The following is a 25,083-nucleotide window of genomic DNA, read 5'->3' on the forward strand; positions in this document are numbered from 1 at the left end:
AGGCGCCTCGTAGGGGGCTCTAGCTGAAGAGATGGTCTCTACCACTGCCTGTGGTAGGCCATCTAGAACCTCCGCGTCCCGTCCAGGGACCAGACATGGAGTTTCCAGAGGTCTGGACGCGGGTGCCATAGGGTGCCCCGTCTCTGAGAAAGAAGGTCGTTCCTCAGAGGAATCGGCCAAGGAGGGGCTGTCGCGAGGAGCATGAGTTCTGGGAACCAAGTCCGGGTTGGCCAATACGGGGCCACCAAAAGGACTTGCTCCTCGTCCTCCCTGACCTTGCACAGAGTTTGTGCAAGAAGGCTCACTGGGGGAAACGCATATTTGCGTAGGTCCCGGGGCCAGCTGTGTGCCAGGGCATCCGTGCCGAGAGTCCCTTCGGTCAGGGAGTAATACCACTGGCAATGGGTCGTGTCCGGAGAGGCAAACAGGTCTACCTGTGCGGCTCCGAAGATTCGCCAGATCAGCTGGACCACCTGGGGATGGAGTCGCCATTCTCCTGGAAGGGGGGACCGACGTGAAAGCTCGTCGGCCACACGATTGAGCTCCCCGGGGACATGAACGGCACGAAGCGACCTCAGATGCTTCTGACTCCATAGGAGGAGGTGGGAGGCGAGTCGCGACATACGACGGGAGCGTAGACTACCTTGTCTGTTGATGTACGCAACGGTCGCAGTGCTGTCCGTACGGACCAGTACGTGTTTGTGTCTGAGAAACCCCTTGAGGCGACACAAAGCTAGGCGTACTGCTTGCAACTCTAGGCAGTTGATGTGCCAATGCAGCTGGGGCCCCGTCCACAGACCCGAGACTGCATGCCCTCTGTACGTGGCCCCCCAGCCCTTGGCAGAAGCATCTGTGAAAACCACAGCATGCCTGGAAACCTGGACTAGGGGCACTCCGGCCCGTAGAAACCCAGGATCCAACCAAGGGGAGAAGGTTTGGCGACAGCTCGGGGTGACTTTGACCCGGAACTTGCCGCTCTGCCACGCCCACCTCGGGACTCGATCGCGAAGCCAGTGCTGGAGCGGTCTCATATGCAACAGACCGAGCGGCGTTACTGCGGCTGCGGCTGCCATATGCCCCAGGAGCCTCTGAAATTGTTTCAGTGGAACCGCTGACTTGCCTCGAAAAGACTTGAGGCAGTTGAGCACTGACTGGACGCGTTCCTCCGTGAGGCGCGCAGTCTGGGCGACCGAGTCCAGCTCCATACCGAGATAAGAGATCCTCTGCACAGGGGAGAGTTTGCTCTTGTCCCAGTTGACCTGAAGCCCCAACCGACTGAGGTGCCGAAGCACCATGTCCCTGTGATCGCACAACACATCTCGCGAGTGTGCCAGAATGAGCCAGTCGTCGAGGTAGTTGAGAATGCGAACGCCTTGTTCTCTCATGGGAACAATGGCCGCCTCCGCGACTTTCGTGAAGACACGGGGCGACAGGGCCAGCCCGAAGGGTAGGACCTTGTACTGATATGCTCGACCCTCGAAAGCAAACCGAAGGAACGGTCTGTGTCGAGGAAGAATCGAGACATGAAAGTACGCGTCCTTCAGGTCGATCGCTGCAAACCAATCCTGGGGACGGATGCACTCGAAAATGCGTTTCTGCGTGACCATCTTGAACGGGAGCTTGTGCAGGGCCCGATTCAATACTCGCAGGTCCAGGATTGGCCGTAACCCACCGCCTTTCTTGGGCACAATGAAGTAAGGGCTGTAAAACCCTGACCTCATATCGGCTGGAGGGACCGGCTCGATCGCGTCCTTCGCCAGCAGGGCGACGATCTCCTTCCGCAAGACCGGAGCATCCACTGGACGCACACGGGTGAAGTGGATGCCCCTGAACTTGGGAGGCCGGCGTGCAAACTGAATTGCATAGCCGAGCCGGATGGTGCGAATGAGCCAGTGCGAGGGTCTCGGGAGCGCTAGCCAGGCTCCGAGAAACTGCCGCAACGAGCCCACCCGGACCGCCGGCGTACCCGCGGGGGGGCAGCGAGGCGGAAGGCAGGGACACGGCTCCGGTGGCGTTGAAGCGGCCGAGAGCGGGGTCTGGGTGTGTACTTGGACAACACCTACCTGCTTCCACCGGAGGACAGACGGCAGAGAAGACCCGAGAGTGTTCTGCTGCGGGCTGTCGCCTGGCGAGGGAAGGGGAGGAGACGAGGAGCGAGGCCCAAGGGCGGCTGCTGGTCTCCGTGCCTTCCCGCCCAGCGGCAGACAGGAGTGACGTGACCGAAGTGACGCCACTGCTATCTGAGAGCTGGGGAGAGGGGACTGAGAGTGGCGAGACCCGAGGGTGGCGCACACTGCCGTCACACTCTGTAACGGGAGAGACTGCTTGTTCAGCAGACCCAACCGTGAATGACCCAGAGGAGGAAGAAACTGCTCTTTTAATGAAGGTTTGGGTACCACCGACCGGCTGGTCGGCGGCGGAACATAAAAAACAAACACAGGATTCTCCACCCGGCCCTCCCCCGGGGGAAGGAGAGGGGCAGAGGCCCTCTCCTGAAGAGCAGATGTTCGGTCCTCCGGGTCGCCCGTCTCAAGACCGCTTCTTCCCTCTGGTGTTCTTCTTGGGGGTCGAAGACGGCTGAGCGGGCGGGGGAGCCCTCTTGCGACCGGCACCCCGCCTCCTGGGTCTAGACTGCTGCCCAGGAGGAGGAGCAGAGGGGGCCGCAGGAGGGCGCCCTCGGCGACGAGCAGCCTGAGGTTCCTCGGCCGCAGAAGGCGGACCAGCAGCAGTCCGCTTCCTGGGCAGGACATGCCGAAGCGCCTCAGACTGCTTCTGGGCGGTGGAGAACTCTTGGGCGAAGTCCCCCACCGCGTCGCCGAAAAGGCCCCCTCGGGATATGGGAGCATTCAGAAATCTAGCTCTTTCTGAATCCCGCATATCCGCGAGGGTAAGCCAAAGGTGGCGCTCCTGGACCACCAAGGTGGACATCGCCCGACCCAGGGAACGTGCGGTGACTTTCGTCGCCCGGAGGGCGAAGTCCGTCGCCACACGCAGCTCCTGCAGCACCCCTGGGTCGGGACCACCCTGCTGCATGTCATGAAGCGCTTTGGCCTGGTGGACCTGAAGCAACGCCATGGCATGCAGGCCGGAAGCGGCTTCTCCACACGCCGTGTAAGCCTTCCCGGTGAGACCGGAGGAGAACCTACAGGCGCGGGAGGGGAGTGAAGGGGCACCCCGCCAAGTGGAAGCGGTCTTCGGACACAGCTGCATCGCTACTGACCGCTCCACTGGGGGGATTCCCTCGTATCCCTTAGCCGCCCCACCATCCAGGGTGGTGAGGGAGGAGGAATGAGAAGGTCTATGTCTGGCAGCCAGGGGTGCCGTCCACGACTTCGTCAACTCCTCATGCACTTCCGGGAAGAATGGGGCCGGAGCGGGACGCTGAGAACCAGCGCGGGCCGCCCCGATACACCAATCATCAAGCCGCGAAGGTTCGGGACACGGTGGAGGGTTCCACACGAGCCCGACATTCGCGGCCGCCCGGGCAAGCATAGCGGCCAACTCAGGATCCGGCTCGGCCGCAGCCACCACACCCGAAGGGGGTAGACCCGCCGAGTCGTCACCTGAGGATGACCGCTCTCCCTCCGATGCAGCGATAGACATCGCATCGTCAGGTGGCGCCCCGAAGGAGACTACCGGAACCGCCCGGGGCGGCACCAGCGGCTCCAACGGGGGCACTGATGGCAACGGCGCTACTGAGGAGTGGGAACCTCGTGAGGATCTTTCACCTGGCGAGATATTCCGCACTGCAACCCTCATACGCTCACCAACAGCCACAGCTGATGTAGTCGCCCGCTGGGGTGAACCAGCAGACGAACTAGATCGGGTGTAGACTGAAGGGACACCCTCAGCAATTTTCTGCTGAAGGATTCTGAGTCTTGAGCGGAGCGCCGCCAGAGTCATGTTCCCACAATGAGAACATGACTCGTTCACAAAAGCTGCCTCTGCGTGTGCTAAACCCAAACACGAGACACAGTATTTGTGACCATCACCCTGAGACAGAAGTCTACCACATCCAGAAACACACGGGCGAGATGACATCTTTGTCACGTAGACAAAGGCGCAGGTCACCCGGAAAAGCTCTTTCAGGAAAGGGAGAGAACCTCTCTTTCACGTGCCGAAGCACACAGGGACCCACCGCGGCCACATACGGGGAAACTGCAAGCCCGTGTGGGCACTCAATACCAGCCGTGAAAACGGCTTTTGATTTAACAAAAGAAGCACGGCTGGCAGCAGGAAGCGGCGATCGCTGACAGGCTGTAACACCGGCAGACAGAGAGGACTCTTCCCTGAAGAGGACTCGATGAAAAACTCTTTCTTTTTCTTCTCTCAGGCGAAGGAAACAGCAGCAACACAGCGTTGAATCCTGTTCGGCTCCGAGGCGATAAGCATTGCGCAATGTTTACTTCCGCCTTTTATACCCGCGCTGGTAGGCGGGTCGCGGAATGCAAATATTGCATGCCAATTCAGTTTCTCTTTCATTGGCTCGTTGTTAACTCTCTCGAAGGCGGTTGGATCCCTGGCATGATCCCAATTCGTCAGGGGAACTCCCCCGACGAGGCGTCGGAGTTCCCTGCTGACGAAAGGGAACTACAATTTACCTCAACAAGGCGACATAATGAACAACACTTGTCTCATTCATTCATGGAGGTGGAAAAATCTTGTGACATGCAAGATTTATTGTATTAAAATTTAAATGCAAAAGAAAAGGCATGAGAGTCGGCTGTTTTTATCAATTTTAAGTTTTAATTTAAAATGTTTGCGATTTTAATATAAGTAGGCTACATGGTTAATATTTTACCACTTGCTTGAGCAACTTTTATATATACAAGTAGCATTGAATAATACGTTGTTTAAATTGTGTTTAAACGTGAATACGTAAAGAGTATATGTGTACAAAGAGAATCGCAATGCTGACAAAACTTTTTTTTAAATCAAAGTTGCATGATAACTTCTGGATTTGAAATACAAATAGTGAGGAAATGTGTCTGTGGTACAGCATATGTGAAAGCTCCTGCACCGCATACGCACTGCAAACGGAGTATGAAACGGGTGTAGGCTGTAACTCAATTCCAGTAACATACAATAACAATATGCATTTTTTTCACCAAAGACGCACAATGCAGATATTATGTAAGACGCACATCTCACAGAATTGTTGGTTCTGACACTTTTATAAGTAAATCCAGTTGTCCACAGAACTGCAGTAGGTCCAGTCTTCTTTACGTCAATGTGGACAGAGCTAATTATCACTACGTATTTCTAAGGCTGCTTCCAAATATGCATACTTTCCTACTATAAAATAGGTGAAAAACAATATGTGAAAAAGAGTAGAATGTCTGAATTCATAGTGTTTTCCTAAAACAGCAGGTAAAAAGTTCCCTGATACAGTAACCTATTACTTGCAGCAAGATTCTGAAGTGCACACCCAATAGACATTTCACTATTCCATGAGGCCACAGGAAAGGATTTGTGTATGGCAGTGGATCAAAATCCATACTATTTAGATTTTAGAGCAAATGTATTAACGGTCGCAAAGCAAAAAAGAGAGTATGCGATTGCAGATGTAGTGTAAAAAAAATATATATATATTATAAGTACTATATATATGTGTTATACAAAGTCCATTTATCTATACTGTGATGAAGCTAGAGATTAGAAGAATCATATATTTTTTTTTGCAACAATAGGGACAAATATATATATATGCTTTCAATCAATTAGTTTGATTTTGGGTGTTGGCTCAGAAATGTGTACTAGAATCTGTGTTCTACAGGACTATGGTAGATTTGTGTTTGCCAGCTCATTGTTTGGCTTTAAGTGTTTTTTTGCTACATCCCTTAGTTGTGCTGTCATCGCCTGACCAACTGAAAATGTCCCTGCTGCCTTTCCCCTTTTCTAATGCACCTGCCATTACCTCATACTTACTACCTTGTGCTGACCATCCTTTCTTTTATACTCCATTACTTGAACAATAAAATACTTTTCTGACATTGGCAAAGCGTCATTCCATACTCCAGACCTTGTGCACTCCCTATTGTTGCAAAAAAATATATGATTCTTTGACTTTGACTTTGTCCTTAGGTTGGAACCAGCTTTGTCATCCAGGCATTCAATAAAAGAAGATGTCTTTTAACTAAACTTCCTTAACCACTGTTGCGTTGATGCATATTTTATAATTATTAAAAAATTAAACATAGAAGTGCACGTGATCATAAAATAATTTAAAGGATATCACTACACTGTGAGTGACAACCATATAGAAGTATCAATACTAAGTAGTGTGTCTGGTTGTTTCACAGATTGTGGTCTAACGCCTTAGCTAAACGTATAGGTTATTTTGACAATTTAAACAGCTTCTTTTGACAGCTTAAAAACGAACTATACATGTAACAGTCAGTGGCATACAGTACAATAAACGTCTTGTCAAATGCAGGCTGTAAACATAAAACACCATTATCACCTGATGGCTAATGCAAAGTAGGTCACTTAGTACTAGCTACTATAAAACGTATCTTTATTTCTAACTGGTGTTGGTTGGGAGATATGCTCCATAGTCATATCATCAGCCTTTTTTCTTTACTCATTTATTTGATGATTTACTAATCTAAAAATTACTAATATTTCATAATCATGGAAACTGAGAATATCTTTTTACTTTGCGAGAAAAGAGGATCAAAGCTTTTAAAACTTCTTCCAAATTTGTGGCCAGGCTTTTTCAAGCCAACTTAAAAGTAAGTCTTAACTAACTTTTTTTTAAATCTAGTTGTCTGTTGTGATGTTAAATAAAGCATTAAAAACCAAGTATGTAGTATTCCAACATGTCAGTGGGAAAATTACAGACACATCCTCTCATATTTTTACTAATGCAGCATTTAGAAGAACTTCAGAACGAGAGGAGACCACATTTTTATTATTTCTTTGGTCAAGAAAGTCTGCCATCGCACAGGTTTTAGCACGTCCCTGCAGCCATGGGGCACTTTGATGCTCATCTTGCCGTTCTGCCATACCTGGCGCGAAACACAAGCTTTCATCCAGAGCATGTGCAATAGCCCGAAATGGCATACCGTTGGTGCAGCTGCCATTAACCCCAGTGTTTTTTGAAAACACTTAAGGGGTGGCGTTCTCCCCGGCTTGAACATGGCAAGAGAACTGATTATAGGATTAGAGCGCTCTTGAGACTAGCCAGAATTAAACAGTCATCCATATAGTTCAGGATGCACATTCAATTTGATTTCAGAGGGGACAGTGCAGCATCCATGTATTTTGTGTACATAGTTTAGAACCAGGCAGGGACGGACTGGGGCTAAAAAAACAGCCCTGGACTTTCTCCCAAGTAGGCCCATCATCCGGCCATTCGCCTCTAGCCGTGTGCGACAGACACTAGCCAGGATGTCCTGATATATTCCACATACTGTATACTGTCATACTGTCAGACAAGGTATTCACAGCAAGTAACATCTCAGAACCAATGATGATAATTTTGGGGTTGTGTTTATTAATGAAGCCTCAGCCTTCAAATAAAAACAAAAAATGTGCAATGCCATGAAATACAAATAATGAAGTGTCACTGGCAACAGAAACCCGAGAAATTATAAAACATATAGTTACTATATACCAGGGGTCTCCAACCTTTTTGTGTGCGAGTGCGTGTATAAAAAAAAGATTTATTATACATATAACATGGAATTGAAATGCTTCTCAGTGGATCGTGCAGCTCTGTGTAAAAATGTTCGCGTGATCGAGGTCAGCCCGCACAGCTGCTTTAGCCGCGATTGCTGTTCTTTTGGGCCGAGCTGATAATGCTCTGCGCTGCTCAGATCAAACAAGTTTTGTTCCGCTTTTTGAGCGTTTGCCATTTGATGTTTCTCATACGCAACGCAAATGACAGCATATAATCAAAGAGAGTTGGGTAGGCTAATTTTATAGAGGCAAAAGTGCAAATGTTTAGTTGCACCGGCACGAAAAAAGGTCGCAAAATGATACCATTTAGTCGAAGTCTGGAGCCCCGAATTACAGTGGATCGCTATTGACCAGTTGGGGCTATTAATATAATGTGTTTAGCGGGCAACTCACAGGCACCACGTTGGAGACCACTGCTATATACTATAACTTAACTATTCAAATATAATGTAATCAAATTTAAAAGTGCAGTATAGGTAGGCCTAAGCGTTATAAACAAACTTTCTGACAGTGGCTAGTAGGCTAGGCCGACTCTTATTCCTCAGTTGTTGTTTTTTTACACGTAGCATATAAGTGACCGTATTAGTGCCCCTGCTGTTGGCTGTTCATATTGCATTATTAGACTTTTTTGTGTGCCGACGGCCCTCGGTTGAACGGCCGTTCTGGACTTTTCCAGAATTGTCAGTCCATCCCTGGAACCAGGAACTGATAGGCCACGCCCTCGAAGGAGAATCTCAGAAAGCCATCTGAATGTGGAAGTAGGCGCCTCTCATATCTACCGAAATTAACCAATTCCCAGGTTGAATGTGTGCGAGGATTTGTTTTACGTGATCATTTAGAAAGAGCAGCATGACAGAACACAGTTCAATGGTCTCAAATCCAAAATAGGTCGGAGGGCACCAATCTTTTTTCGGAACCAGAAAATAACGGCTGTAAAAGTCGCTCTCTCGATCCTCGGAAGGTACCAGCTCTATCACACGCTTCTCTAATAGTGCATGTTTCTCTGTGCGCAAGATCGGAGCATCTTGTGGCTGAACAGTGTAAAGTGTAGCCACTTAACACACTTCTCATTAACCATTCTGAAATGTCAGGAATCGCTCACCAAGCAAGCTATGTGACACCATTGATTCCGGGTCAGGACTGGTAGGCTAGGCCGACCAATCCTCTCTCCGAGGCTGTAGTCAACATGGCGTCATCGTTGTCCTCCGACATGCCAAAAGACACTGTGGGCTCCTTCAGAGCGAGTCTGTGGCATAAGTAACAGGGGTCTCAGGTGAGTGCAAGGTATGCGGGAAGCTCGACGTGAGCTCGTCTCCTGAGAAAGCAGCCTCAGGCTGGTGCTGCTTCTTTCTCCGCAGCTCCACAGTGGTGGAGAGGGGGAAGCACATTCACGGGCATTTTATCACAAACGACGATGGCGATATGGAGGCAAAGGAACCTAACGCTCATCTCCTCATAGTGGGGGCAATCATTGCAGTTTCCGCATGGGCATGACCCAGGTAAAGTACACATGAGTTGTGTCGATCCGGAAGCTCAACAGTTCCTGAGCTAGAACGGCACTGCTTCAAAGACATCTCTTACAAAGTCGTCTTAAAGTTCGCTGTAACGCAAAAGGGAAATAATCCACTTGATAAGGCATTGATCAACGGCGAATACAGGCTCAAGTAGACAGGTGTCATGTAACGAAGGAGAAAGATTCTAATGCAATGACGTTATCGGTGTCTTATATAGTGGGAGCGCCCGCCCTTTTTTGCGCACTTGAACATCATTGGAAAGGCACCATTCAATAGGGCTTCAGTATTCTAGGAGAAGGGGGGTTTCCCCATAGCGTCATCAAAGATGCAATGTTGAGAAAACCTACCTCGAAAGGGAACACATTTCCTTTGGTCCTCAATCCTCAATCCTCATACGCACATGTCGCTGTCACAAGTTGTCACAGCGACGTGCGTTTGAGGATTGAGGTCACAAGTGTGGTTATGTGGTGATATCGTAGGGAAGGCAAATTAATTGTAAGTCCTAATATTAATTGAATAATAAAACTAGCCTTATAATAATAATAATAATAATAATTTAATAAATTAATGGGAAACCGAGTCATTTATCGTCTTGATATTGTCAAAGGCATCAGCCATCTGTGATATGTCTGACTATCATCGATACACGTTACTATCGTCGGAACAACCGTTTCTAATGCTCTATATTTCTTTCCTTGTTTGTGTTTGCGCATGCATGTACTGTACCTGCCAATATCTCTAGCAATTTGTTCAGTAGGACAGTTGACAAGCAGCACAGAATGATATCCGGCCACAAAGCTTCCTGTGATGGCAGAATGAATCTGAACACCCAGGGTCTTCAGCACAGGGTATAGGGCAAGGGTCAGGACTAAAATCTACACATATGCACACAAAAAAGAAGGTCCATTTAGAGAGAACAAAGAGCATTAATACAGTTAAGCATGGTGTATAGTACTAAAATCATCTAATATCATAAATCCCCATGGATTTTCTAGAATGTATGTAAATGTATATTTTCGTGTTATTGTCCAAGTGAAAATGCATCGAAGAGCTGCTTTGAGAAAGGGTTAAACAAAAATGCTTATATTAAATTTAAAAAAAATTCCTGATATGAATATATGTAATGAGTGAGTATAATTGGAACAAACTACTATTACTATACCAAACTACTATACTATTAATTATTACTATTACTATTATTAATCTTTATCTGTGCTTTTGTAAACACAGGTAATTCTGGGTTCGCTATATTAGATACATGTGAAAAGTCAAGTGATCAAAGAAATGGATGATTCACCCAAAAAATGAAAATCACATCATCATTTACTCAATTTAATGTTATTTCAGACCTGTATGAATTTCCTCTGCGGAACAAAAAAGATGATATTCGGAAGAATACAACATTGGCCACCATTCAATTTTTATTATATGGGGCAAAATAAATTAATAATTTCTTCTAAATAAAAGTAAATAAATAAATTTTCATTCTTCTCCAGAACTCACAAAGAGATCAGAAATGTATTGTATCTCACTGTGTTCTGGCAGAAATTCAGAAATGTTGTGAAATGAGTTAGGTTTAAAAAAGAAATGAACATAAATGATAAATAATGTAGCCTATAAATTAAATTACTAATTGCAGTATTAAAAATGCAGCATAATAACTGGAAAGAGTTATCAAAAAAAAAAAACAGAAGGTAGGCTAAATAAAATTCATTTCTTTGTTTATTCCTATTATATGAATATTCAGTATGTGGATTCTAAATAAAGACCTTAATGAGAAAAAGATAGGAATATAAACGTGGTAACTTGACACAAACAGACACAATACACAACTTTGCAAGCGAGGAAACAATCCTCAACTTCAACCATTAATTTGAGGATCGCAAGGAAGGCACTCATCAGCTGATCTTGAAGAATTACTGCTAAATGCACAACGGCATCTTTCAATGCCAAAAAGAGGGCCTTTAAACATGCATTATCGTGTTCAATGTGAAAAGAACAGTGAGGGATTATCCTGCCATGACCTGACAACAGATTATATAATTTGCCACAACATTGTAGCATGCTTGTTCAGCTCTTTGAGAAACAATGCTTGCTATTCAGAAGTTGGTATTGCATTTAAATTGTAGCCTATACATTTCGCTAAAGCTTAACACAATTTATCAGTAGTAGCAAATGGTGGCGATATTGGAGCAGAAACACATTTTGAAACAGTTCACATCAGGCTCTTTTCTTTTAAGAATTCCACCTGAACTCCTGATATTTATAATTATTTACTCACAGGGCTATAGCCTACAGTTCAACAAGTTTAGGCAACGCTGTTTTGAAAGGCAAAGTAACAACAATCAAATTTAAGCATGTAACAGCCTGCGGTGTTCAACTTGCCAAGCACGTTCTGCTCAAGTCTCTCTGTATAAATGTCACGTGTCAAGAGAAATAAAACTGGATTTACCACGCAAAAGACCACAAATCCCGATCGGGGGACAGCCGAAGACATAATGCCCTTTGGATTTCGCTGGTAGAAGCAATACGGTTTGGTCTCTTGCATATTTATTTAACAAGAGTAGAAGTTAGGCTACATCACCCGTCAAGTGTAGGCTTCTGTGCGCAAAACAGTTCGCAGGGTGTTCAGCAGGTTCACCCCAATAACACATCAAAGTGCGTCGGACAGTTTCAGTCAGGGCATTTCCCAAAGCGGCTGCGTGTCGCACTCGATGCTGATTGAGTGACGCTCGTATCCGGATCCCGGCCTCCAATGAAGAGCGGTGCACGTGTCTCATCATAAGAGGATTGAAAACCTAATAAACGTAAGTGCTGCTTCTGACTGTTTGTAGTTTGTTTTGTGCTACAAAATGTCACTATGGCTTGTTCGATTGTTTATTCAAATAAAATAGTCAATTGTATGTTTACAAATTTTCATTTACAGATATGTAAGTAATTTTAGTGGTTTGTTAATTAACTTTTTGTGTATTATTTATTTTCCCCTGACGTTGTTGAAAAGGGCAAATGAGAAGGCAATGCTAACCCCGTGGACCTGACAGACACAGCAAACTTCCTACGCTAAACGTTATGTTATCTGCTTGTTTTGTATTTCAACACCATTACAGTGGGTGATTACAAGTCATACAGAGTCTTCAACAACCTCTAGATGTCGCAATATGTTGTGTTTTGAACAGTGTATGGTTTTGAAAATATGGGTTTTCATTTGCAGAGAGCACCGATGTAGTTACATTACTTACTCACAAACAATGCCAATGAATTGTTCAACTGTTAACTTAATAGCAAAAAAGTAGTTTAATCAGCATATTTAGCAGAAATAATGAAAAAATAATATATCAAATATATATGCTTTTTTTTTTTTTTTTTTTTTACAAAACTTGTAAAACAACAAATGGGATAATATAAATACTAAGATTTACATTTTTATTTCATTAATACACATGGATACTTTTAAAAGTCCATCAACTGAGGAAAAATGCAGCCTTACTATGCCAGTTAAACCTTACCAGGGGAGACCGGGGACAGTTGCAACAGGGGATGGTTGTAACATGTCATTTTTCTCCAATCAGAAACAAGCTAGAGCAGAGGTCGGGAACCTATGGCTCGCGAGCCACATCTGGCTCTTTGGCAAAAATCATGTGGCTCGCGAGGTCTCTAACCCTTTACCAATAAACCATCGATGAAAAACAATTAAAACACATCAACAGAGATCGGCTCTCTGCAGAAAAAGCAACCAATTACAATTCCCTTGTTGTAGTACAGCCTACTGAAGTTAATGAAAAGTTTATGATAATAATAATATTAAAGTTGTACCGGCAAAAGTGCGTGTTCAGTGCTGTTCGCGAGTGTCACGAGTCACCACAGCAATCAACTAACCGCTTACGTTTCTGTGGTAACCTACAGCTCCTGCACTGGGATTCAAGCTGGCGAAAACCATTCTAGAACAGCAGCAAAAATGTAAAAGTAGACTTTATAAACTTTAATATAACATTTTATTGAAACGTACGGTGACGCATTGCTGCCACATACTTATTATTTTTTCCCCTCAATTATGTCGTAATAACGAGATCTTATGTCGTTTTAACGACATCTTTTCTCGTAATAACGAGATCTTATGTCGTTTTAACGACATCTTTTCTCGTAATAACGAGATCTTATGTCGTTTTAACGACATCTTTTCTCGTAATAACGAGATCTTATGTCGTTAAAACGACATCTTTTTCTCGTAATAACGAGATCTTATGTCGTTAAAACGACATCTTTTTTGCCCTTATAAGGACATGTGTCATGTACAAAATATGCCTTTATCCACATACAATTGAAAGCCTATCGCGCCTTTATCACACATTCAAAAAGCTTAAGCAAATAGTAGCAGCCCCCAATCATGCAAAATTAATCAATGAGGCCCTTTTTAAAAATATATTTTATATAAGTTTTTTTTAATATGATATATTATATAGGCCTAATAAGATTTATTTTTGTTAATAGGCTATATCTTCATTACCTAGAGATATAATTAAACAAAAAGTATTCAAAACACATCTAACAGAACATAGCCTGAGTTGTTTATTTTTTTACAACATTGTGTTCTTATTTTGTTTAATTAACGAAATGTCAATCTTCGTCTTTATAAGAAGATAGCCTACAATAAAATACAAAAATCTTCAAGATGTATAACGGATTGTCACCTTATAAACAGTCCTTTTTTTAATGGAATAATACACCCTTATAATAAAGAAAACGCTTCAGTTATAAAGAATATGAACGCAATGCATTTAATTATACATTAAGCGTTTTCCTTCCCTTTATTATAAAGAAAATAGGTGGCTCTTAACGTGTCTTTCTATGGGAGGGTGGTATTGCGGTGCACAGCGAATATTCAATGCATTCAATGAAAATATTCAATGGTATTCAATGCAAAACAAAAATGAAAAATACAATTAGCCAATAAAATAAACAAATTATTGTGGCATTAATTAGCCCATAAACAATATTTATTTTAAAGTCTAAACGAATTTGTTTAAAGAAAAACACCAGCTTTGGGCGTTTATCTGTAGGCTAAGTGTTTCAGCCGCCCTTTTCAAACTGGCGCAATAAAATGCAACAGAATTTGATTAGTTAAACATGAGGAGGATTATCTGTCTGGCATGACCGCTCGCTCTAACGTTAACCTAGATAAATGTTCGCTATTATGAAGCGCATATCCAGTGTTTGTGCGGAGTGTGGAGCGCGCACTAGACATGGATGAAGGCGCCGGTGCCATCACTCGCATTTTCTGTCTCGCATTATCAACAGTGGAAACAACTTAAAATACTCCATCATTTCTGGTCATACAGAACATAATAATACATCAGTCGCAACTACTTTTATTTGTGTAAACTCACAACAACAAGAAAACGGTGTGCCTTTGTAAAACAAAATAAAACGAACAGGGCGCGCTTTCATGATCTCTGTGAATTGGAGCGCGCCTCAAAAATGAACTGAAAAACAGTGTATAGACAAGCCTCACAGACATGAGAAATATAACTATAAAGTTAATAAAAAAAATTCCCACCAACGAAAAAAAAAAATCCAATCGAAAGCAATACGGTAGCTACTATCTGATTAAGTAATCCTGTCCGTAATAAAGGCGCATCTAGGCTACATTACAGCGGAGATGTATGGAGATATGTTTGCAGGCAGCCTACACTGATTTAGAAAAGACTAGTTAATTAATAAACAATTAAAATGCTTCGTTATTTTTTTCAGATACATTTATTATATCATTAGCCTACTTTTGCTGGTGCTTTGCGGCGAGTTTTATGCATGCGCTTGAGCGCGGAATATAGGCTATATAGCCTACATGCACCCAGGATTGAATATAAACGTGCGATTAGTCCTAATTGCTTAAATTAATGACTAGAAAAATCCTTTAGTCTATGGCAACTCTAATCAATAGCCTACATTTAATATTTGACATTATTTTATTAGTAAGTATCCAGCTCGTCACATTTAATTAGCTGAGTTAGCATAATTAATGAACTAATAAAATAATAAAATAAAATTTAAATTAAAATACTAACCATATATTTCTATATAGCATTGCTTATTCCACCACACAAAGGACTGTTTATAAGGTGACAATCCGTTATACATGTGAAGATTGTAGGCTGTATCTTGAAGATTTTTGTATTGTATTGTATCTTCTGTTATAAAGGCGAAGATTGACATTTCGTTAATTAAACAAAATAAGAACACAATGTTGTAAAATTTTCTTTTAGATGTGTTTTGACTACTTTTTGTTTAATTATATCTCTAGGTAATGAATGAAGATATATATAGCCTATTAACAAAAATAAATCTTATATATAATATATTATATTAAAAAAAAAACTTACAGGCCTATTTAAAATATATTTTCAAAAAGAGCCTCATTGATTAATTTTGCATGATTGGGGGCTGCTACTATTTGCTTAAGCTTTTTGAATGTGTGATAAAAGCGCGATAGGCTGTCAATTGTATGTGGATAAAGGCATATTTTGTACATGACTACACATGTCCTTATAAGGGCAAAAAATGATGTCGTTTTAACGACATAACATCTCGTTATTACGAGAAAAAGATGTCGTTTTAACGACATAAGATCTCGTTATTACGAGAAAAAGATGTCGTTAAAACGACATAAGATCTCGTTATTACGAGAAAAGATGTCGTTAAAACGACATAAGATCTCGTTATTACGACATAATTGAGGGGAAAAAATAATAAGTATGTGGCAGCAATGCGTCACCGTAGAAACGGGTGCTTTGCTGCGCATAGAGACATTTCACCCGCTGGTAGGCTACTTTCACTTTTGCCGCAGAGACCCTTTATGTCCTATAAATGTGTCGTATTTTTGATAATCCGCGCAGATTTCAGTTGACGATTCTGTTTAAAGTTATTAAAAACAAAACATGAATGAATGAGAAAGAAAAGAACAGGATGTGCTTTATATTGAAAAGAAATATTAAAAGCGCGATAAGTCGCGAAAGAGAACTGACAGGATACTGTACGCGCGCTCCGAGCGCAACACGGACAAGCAGCCTTTGTCTTCGGTTGCGCGCCTAAACGGCCAAATAAACACAGAAATATATCAAAATGCTAAGTCGAGTATTCACGTAAACACAGCAGATAGTACTGTGTGCATTCATTCTCTCTCACACGCACACAAAATGGTATATGCTCATCACTTGGTACTCAACCTCACAGTGAAAGCCCTGCAGAATTAATTCCATATTCCAACTTATTTATTGTTTGCTGAATATTTGTTAATAATATTAATAATTAAATAATATTAATAATAATTACTACGGTTGAATTTTTTATTGAAAAAAGCACGTCTTTAATATTAACTTTAATAATATATATATATATAGGCAATTTTTTTTCCTACTGTGGCTCTTTTGGAAAAATGCATTATCCAAAAATGAAAAAATGGCTCTTTGGTCAAAAAAGGTTCCCGACCCCTGAGCTAGAGTGATGACACTCATACTGAACATGCACAGTTAGACCCTCCCCCCACCAAGAAAACAGTAGACATATTCAACCTCTGCTGCTGCATTTATTAAACAAAACTTGTTTTGGAGGTATGAAAGTAAATTTTTTCATGAGATATATTTTTTGTCATACTGTCCTGACATTTTGTATGAATTAATCAAAACTTACTTAGTTTGAATTATTGTTTTGTTGACTTCTAAGTCGTGACATGGTTAGCATGTGTCAAAGTCAGTGTGTCTAGCAGGCATATGATGTTCTGTCATGGCTGATAGGGTTGGGGACGGTTGCAACAAGTTATAAATTGCATGTTTAATAAAAGTTTGTTACATTGCAAATTGCTCAATTCTTCCTGTCTGACACTGAAATATGGAGGGATTGAATAGCATCTGTAATTCCTGCACACTGAATCTATGTAGGCCTATGTTCTATAAACAAACAAAACTCAATAACTGTTATTTGATAAATATGACTAAATAAATAAATTACAGGCTACAATAATATTATTGAAATACATAATACTATAATATTATAGTAGGCCTAAAACAGTTAATATTTTCAGAATTCTATGCTCGTTGAGACAAAAAGCTTAAGTTACAGTAATTAATGAAATTTAAGTTCATGTTGCAACCGTCCCTGGGTTGTGTTGCAACTGTCCCCTGGGTTGGGGTCAGTTGCAACATCTGACTTCTTCCATTCAAATAAATACTGTGAACAATATGTCATATATAATCATCTTTAAATGGTATGGGTAATTAGCAGACAGATGCAAGTTTAATATATACAAATTTGGTTGGTCTAGTCCAAATAGTCTCTGAGTAACTGAGAGAAAAAACTGTCCCCGGTCTCCCCCTACTTATTTCAGCCATATATAATTCCAGAACAGCCTTTTGATGACGGTAATACACTCTTTGAAACTTTAAGTAGACATCATGGAATAAAATAAAATGCTTTACTTTGAAAGTAAAGAAAAAAAATTCCTTTAAATTGCTGATGCGTTTTATTTTATCATTTAAAAAAATCTGCAATCAGGTTTTTTTTTGTGTGCGTCAGAGTCAGACAGAAACATGGAAAATGTATCTGTGTATCTGACAAACCACTGACCCAATTCCACTCTCGAACTTCCTCCATCTTCAAACCAACAAGTCTACAGCCTCATATTTATAAATTAAAACACATGGGGGTAGAATGTTGTCTTAGTTCTGTCTTATGATTGTAATTCTTTTCACAACATTTATTTTGTACAACATAAACTAAGGCAAAAGGTGGAAAAAAGAAACAACTTTATGCAGTCTTCACTGGTCTAAAATACTCCTTCAAAGTTAAACTCAAAAATTGAGTTTAAAATACTCCTTCAAAGACCTACCTCTATTGGACTTTCAGAACAAGCAATGGGATGGTTCAACAGTTACCTATTAGGGAGAACACAATGTGTGCAAGTAGATGGCCTCACTTCTGCCTCCCTAAATATTTCAAAAGGGCCGCCTCAAGGCACAATCCTATTTAATGGTTATCTAAAAATAGCATTGTTTTTCATTTAAACATTGAAACATTCCTCATATTGTATGTATATGTTTGTGGGTGACAGAATATTAGGAATAAATATTTAAACAAATGCAATTTAAAAATAGCTACATTAAACAAGCAAAAAAAGTATTCATGTAAGTAAGAATAAATGTACAGTTAAAAGACTTATCTGTGCAGAAATCAGTGGGGGCGGAAATCACATTGGCAGTTACATACTCCTCGCCCTCAAGCACCACCAAACATTCAGATGTGGCCAACATGAAGCTCTCTATCGCTGCACTTAGTAAGTGATTTCTTCTCAAATTTCATGTTTGTAATGTATAATATATAATGTTTAGCATAAATTTGGATGTGGATGTGCATTTCTTGATCACTCAATTTAAGGACTGTGCATTATTTATGTAACCCATCATTTCTTTTCGGATGTATACTGTAGTTGCGCTGAGTTGCATTTATTGGAAGGTCTCTGGAAAGCTGGTGGAGGTGGCGGTCAGGCCTGGAGATAATGCAACTCTACACTGTGACTGTGAGTTCATCACAGGACAGGAAATTCAGTGGGTCAAGATCTGGTCTCCACAAATCCAACAACCTCTGACCATCTCTGCATACAAGAGCATTTTAGAACCCATTCCTCGATTCTCTCTGTTCTGGAACAATACTTCAAAATCCTATGACTTAGTGATCGAGAACATCACTGAAGCAGACCTTGGTCTCTACTATTGCTCAAACGTAGAGACCAAGATGATTGAAGAGGAAGGAAAAATGGCAGAGAAAGATTGGTACCACGCTCCGGATACTGTCATAAATCTCACTTACATTTCTACTGGTAAGCTTGTTTCCGCCTGCAAACATTCTGTGAAAAAAAGAAAAAGAAAAAAAGGAACACTGAATAATTACTAAAGCAAAAAAAAAAAAAAAAAAAAAAATCTCTCTCTCTCTCTATATATAGCCTACTAAAAGAAGAAGTATAGTCCTAAAAAAAACTTGAGGTGAAAATTAGAGAAGTTTAAAATGCCTGAAAATATTTGATTTCTTTATAATTATTTTTTTGAGTGGGTTTTATCATTTCCATCTCTTGCACTTCTGAAGTGTGTATAGCTCAGCATTCCTCTAGCTCAAACAGTAGAGCATAGCGCTAGCAACGCTAGGGTCATGAGTCGATTTCCAGAGAATGCATGAACTGTAAAATGTGGATGTCAACAAACAGACTGCAAAACACAGCATAGTTCAAAACATAATGATAATTAATCATTTCTGAGCATTAACTCTCAGTCTTTATTCACCTTTTGGTTTCTCAATAGAATTCATGAAAGTATAGAATAGAATAGTTCTAAAAGGGCACAATGCAACGCAGTGTTACAATCTTCCCCGCTTGCGAAACTGGGTCTTCTACTGGTTAGATCAGCATTAAAGAACAACTGTTAAATAACAGATTGGAGTTTAATATAATATCAGATTTGTCTAATTTTAAATAAATACAAAAAACAGAGATGAAACATTAACTTAGGAAATTTACTTTTGCTATGGTTAAATAAATGTTCAGTGATATCTTCCAAAGATTTATTTTTAATTTTGGCGCAATTTTTTCTTTATATAGTGTTGATTTGGCAACTAGTAAATACACTAAGGTTCGTCATGCTAGCATGTGTGGAAAGTTTTAAACCATGTGTGTTACAACTAGCCCCGCGTTAGGTTGTGCCCCACTCACCCCTAATACCTTACATTTAATTTGACTCCATTTGGTCACACTTTATATTAGGTCTTTTACTACTACTGCATCAAAATAATATAAAATAATAATAATTGTAATGTACTTGTATAATGTACAAAACACGTTTTCTGCTATTGAGGTGGGATATGGGTAATGTCAAGGTGGGACAGATTTGGTGATCATGTGTAAAGGAAGGAAGGGTCAACAGTGTAATTATAGATGTAATTACAGAAATTAATTACAGCTGTAATTACATGCAAGTACAAAACGTAGATATGTACACAATAAGTGCTTTGTATTAAATGATTCATTTAAATGTTAATGCATAAAAGAAACTTATTGTTCAGCTGGACCAAGTGATTTTTTCTTCTTCCATGCATGTTCCACATACATTGAAAAATAAATAATGATATACAAGTTGAATCTTTTATTCAAGCAGCATTTAGGTCGAACTAACTTTAAAATAATAATTACAAAAAAATGTACGTGTGTTAACAATACCTAAAAAATGATGTGACATTTGCTGATGAAAGCTAACGTTTACATTGAAGTTATTTTAATGAGGAATAGAATAGAACAGATCAGAATAAAACTGAATATAATTAATTATACTGTATCTAATGTGAATCTATCTACAGTGATTTAAAACCTATACACAACCCTGATAAAACAGCTGTTTCTTGTGATGTAATAAATAAAACAAAGATAAATCATATCAGAACTTTTATACAAAATTATACATGTATTCATTACCAAGCAGGTGTATCTAAAGAGCCACTTGGTTTATGTTCTATTCAATTATTTCAGTCGGTCAAAAAAGTATTCATTAGAATGGGAAACTAAATAGATTGCTTTCAATAAATGGTCATATCCTGCTTCAAATGTAGTTTTGACAGAAAACAAAGTGCTGTTCTGAAATGGCAAAAAAAGAAGAAAAGCTATACGGCAAGTAGAGGTTTGTGACTGTGTGACAGCCACCCTCGCCACTGAGTGTGTATACACTATATATGTGACTCTGGACCACAAAACCAGTCACAAGGGTCAATTTTTTTTCAAATTGAGATTTTATACATCATCTGAAAGCTGAATAGATAAGCTTTCCATTGGTGTATGGTTTATTAGGACAATATTTGTCTGAAATACAACTATTTGAAAATCTAGAATCTGAGGGTGCAAAAAATCGAAACATTGAGAAAATCGCCTTTAAAGTTGTCCATTTATGTTTGCGATTGTGCTGCATTCACTCACAAAAATAAATGTTTTATATATTTACGGTAGGAAATTTACAAAATATCTTCATGGAACATGATCTTTACTTAATATCCTAATGATTTTTGGCATAAAAGAAAAATCAATATTTTTGACCCATACAATGTATTGTTGGCTATTGCCACAAATATACCCGTGTGACTTGTGACTGGTGACTGGTTTTGTGATCCAGGGTCACATATAAATGTAACTGTATAGTGTAATGTTCACGTTCACAAAGAAGATGAAGGAAAGCGTGATGGATCAAATAGCAGAAGTACTTTACAGTTTTTCTCAATTGCTAAAACACAATTTCTGAAACCTTGCTCCTTTTTCTGAAAACATTAAACACAAAACCTCATCTTCAAGCACTATTTACAAAACCTCTGACTCCTCTTGCAAAATGAAACTTTCACCTCAAAACAGTTTGACCTGTGTTCAAAATCAAACACTAGCCTACTCTCAAATCATAAACAAAATGAAAATGATCCAAATGATATACACTATCAAGCAGTCAGTAAACAATACACCAAAAAATTGAAAACACATTGTTCAAAACATATAGTTCTCAAAATATATCTATGGACTGCTATTCTGTTTGTGTTACCCGTGACACCTTACTGTACCATCAAAAAGTTAAAAAAAAAAAGTACATTTTTAATCTCAAAACAAATTTCATATTTTTCCATCATTGTCTTTTGATGAACAAAAACATGTTCTATCATAGTAGCTCAACATTGATCAGAAATTACTACTCTGCTTTGCTCTTTGCAATTTTTTTGTTCTTCCTCCTCCTTGTACCCCTATTTTTACAGAACTGTACCCTGCATCTCACAAACTTGTCCTTTGTCTCTGTGATACTGTAATTCTTGTTCTTTGTTGATATGAACCTGCGACCAGTCAAAATCGATTGAGCAGTCAATATTGTTAACAAATGGAAAGCACAATGTTCAGGGCCATTCAATTTGTTCATTGTACAGTATACAGCCTACAATGCACTGTACTACAGTATACAATACTAAAAGGGACAAAAATCAAAGGAGTAAACATGATCAGTGTGCTTCTTGTCTTTGGGCATCATTTGAAGGGTTAGGTTAAATCAGTTTTGAGTGGTTGTGTTCAATCAATGACGTGTGTTCTCTATTTGTATTTGATCGTTGCCACTTGTGTTTACCAGTATGGATGACATGTGCATTAGAGTGCAGAATGTGTTTTGAGAATGAGAATGTGTTTAGAGTTTTGCTGAAAAGTCTAAGTGAGATCTGCAAATCGTGTTTTACCTTTGGTTTAAGTTATTGACAACAGACTGCACAATTAGCTAAACGAGTTCAGGCAACTGAGAACTTTGTTCAGCCAGTGGGTTTTAGTGTTTTAGCAATTGAGAAAAACTGTAATACAGTTTTTCTTGATTGTTTACACACATTTTCTGAAAGCATGCCTCATATTCTCAGAACTCTACACACAAATCCAAAAACACACACACAATGGGCAAAACCCCTCAATTCTCCTGCAAAATGAAACTTTACATTCAAAACAATGTTATTTCTTCTCAAAATGGTATTTTGTTTTCAAATGACACACACAAACCATCATATGAATAGACATTTATAAGAACCAATGTAAAACACTATGATGAATGGAAAACACTTCTACTCCATTCATCATAATGACTTAGACCTTTTTTTTGGCTCAGTGTTACACTTACTACAGACAGTACATATATAAGTGTGTTGTAAAATATTTGAGAATATTGTTTTTATACTCGGAACACACAAATACACGGTAACAAATACATTTTATTTTTCCCACAAAAACAATGTACACAGTGTACATCCCAACCAACACAAAGTTGGACATACAGTGGTCTACATACAAAACAACAGAAGAATTGACTGTATACAGTTCAGGTGATGATACACAGGGCAACTTTTTAAGCAATGTTGCAGGGCAATCTTGCCGAGTGATTGTTGCTTGGGCACTTTCCCATTGAAAATGGGCAATACATTTCTATCTGGATAATTTAGATTGGTCGTGGGCTCTGTGTCTCACCTGGTTGCCCGTTGACGGCAACATTGCTCAAAAAGTTGCCCTGTGTATCATCACCTTTACAGTAAAAAAAAAAAAAAAAAATCCAATGTTGGCATCCATTGCTCCATTGAAGAGCTCACCTGTGGACCTTTTATGCTAAAACTCTGATTGTTATTTGTAAAACTGTGTGACGGGTGTTTGCCCATGTGATGAGTCAGTGCGCATATTTGAATGGCAGTGTGTTCCTTGTGAAAACAAGAGATTTTCTGCATGAAAATTGTGCCAAAAGCAGAGAATTGTGTGTAGTGTTTTGAAAAAGGTGTGTTTTAGAACTGCAATTTGAGTGTAAAGCAGGAATTGTGCTTGTAGTTTAGCAGAATTGGTTCAGGGGGTTGGCGAATGAGTTACATGTTGTGGTCATTGTGTCTCAAGTACCAGTATTTGTGTGTAAACAATTGAGAAAAACTGTAGTAAATATTATAAAAAAAAATTTAGAGGAGAGAGTAAAAAAAAGTAAACAGGAGTAAAACAGGAAAAAACATTTTGTTTTTGTGTGTGTGTGTGTTGTACTGTGTAGTACATGAATGAATACAAATGTGCCAATGCATCCATTGGTTGTGTCTTTTGTGTTCATCATGTTGTGAGGGCGGAACCACAAGCAACATAACTTTCCAGTTTTGGAAATGTTGTTTTGAATTTATTGCACCAGTGTGTAAGACTGTGTTGTAGTGTGTGTGATTTTGAGGGCTTGTGTGTCCTGTCTGAGGGCAAAGTTTGGTTTTTCAGCAAGAGTGAATGGTTTTGAGTGTAGAGCTTCATTTTGACCTGACAATAGGATGTTTGGGGAATTGGGTGAGACGTTATGGATTTGTGTTTACTGTTCTGAGAATACGAGGCATAGTTTCAAGAATGTTTAAGCAATCGAGAAAAACTGTAATATTAAGCTAATTTATTAACCTTAAAGGTTATGGTCATTAATTAATTCATCAATCTTCTTCATTCATCAGTTATTCATCAATCTTCTCCTCAGAAAGCCCTTCTGAGACTGTCTTTGACTGCTGGCAGTGCTGGATGATACTTCAAACAGTGTGTCCCGCATGTTCTCTTCTCTCTGCGATTTTGGCTTTTGTCTGTGGCTACAGCTGCTGCCACAAGACAGGTGAGATCAGAACAGTATTTTATGCTTTAGACTTAATAGCTGTACCATCAAGTAGTTCTATGTTTAACGGAATCACATAAAAAAAAAAAAATCATATAAGAGATAAGACCTTTGACTGTGTAATTTACAGTGCTGAAGGAGTCTGAAGGTCATCAAAGCAGTTCTGAGATGCAAAGACAGTTGAGCCAAGAAGAGGTAAAATGATTTTTTTAAGTTTAAACAGTAGCCCATATGCAGAAAAGTACTAAGATATGAGTCTGAAACAGTTTGAACAGTTTGCAATTGTTGAATATTGAATTTTGAAAATTAAAAATTAAAAATTGTGGCATCATTCTTTCTTTCTTCTACCAGTTCTAATACTAATGAAACATTATTCTGAACCCACAAGAGAGTTGTTTTACAATCACAAAATTATTAATTATACAAAAAACAATACCACAAAAAATAAAAAAATAATACAAATTTTTCCACAGGATGTCCATAGAGACGTTTATTATGCATCACTGAACATCCCCAAACGAGGAAACCAAAGGACAAAGAGCAACCGATTACCAAACGAGGACTTCAGTGTGTACAATGATATAAAAATGCACACTTAGGTGAAGGATAATGTACAGTCAGCTGGACATATAGCAACATAAAGCCAAAATTTAATTGAAAAAACAAGACCGATAAATTATCCACAACTTTATGGTTATCTA

General features: G+C 40.2%; 2 protein-coding genes across 3 annotated transcripts in view; one reads left to right on the top strand and one right to left on the bottom strand.

Moving 5' to 3' along the window:
* LOC308691776 (protein CutA homolog) overlaps positions 1-11,924 on the bottom strand; it is a 30,545-nt gene extending 18,621 nt beyond the window's left edge. Inside the window, exons 1-2 of one of the 2 annotated variants that reach the window (XM_081367332.1) lie at positions 11,650-11,924; positions 9,924-10,072 (exon numbers count right to left, since the gene is read on the bottom strand). In XM_081367332.1, coding sequence (XP_081223458.1) covers positions 9,924-10,072; positions 11,650-11,745 — 245 coding nt within the window. In that variant the 5' untranslated portion in view covers positions 11,746-11,924. The remainder of the gene's footprint in view (positions 1-9,923; positions 10,073-11,649) is intronic. The other variant, XM_081367331.1, reaches the window with a different exon arrangement.
* Positions 11,925-18,982: 7,058 nt separating this feature from the next.
* LOC308691777 (uncharacterized protein) lies at positions 18,983-25,010 on the top strand. The gene is made up of 4 exons (XM_081367333.1): positions 18,983-19,062; positions 24,254-24,382; positions 24,513-24,577; positions 24,856-25,010. Exons 1-4 carry the CDS (start codon positions 18,999-19,001, stop codon positions 24,979-24,981), a joined length of 384 nt encoding a protein of 127 aa, XP_081223459.1. The 5' UTR covers positions 18,983-18,998; the 3' UTR covers positions 24,982-25,010.
* The last annotated feature ends 73 nt before the right edge of the window (positions 25,011-25,083 follow it).

This window comes from Scardinius erythrophthalmus (assembly GCF_964197995.2).
Source record: "Scardinius erythrophthalmus genome assembly, chromosome: 5".
Lineage (NCBI taxonomy): Eukaryota > Metazoa > Chordata > Actinopteri > Cypriniformes > Leuciscidae > Scardinius > Scardinius erythrophthalmus.

Bases quoted from the DNA above. Each gene is read 5' to 3' on its own strand.
- LOC308691777 (XM_081367333.1), top strand. From the start codon at position 18,999: ATGGCAGAGAAAGATTGGTACCACGCTCCGGATACTGTCATAAATCTC. The intron at 19,063-24,253 runs GTAAGCTTGTTT...TCTTCTCCTCAG, and splicing joins TCTCACTTACATTTCTACTG to AAAGCCCTTCTGAGACTGTC. The intron at 24,383-24,512 runs GTGAGATCAGAA...TGTAATTTACAG, and splicing joins CAGCTGCTGCCACAAGACAG to TGCTGAAGGAGTCTGAAGGT.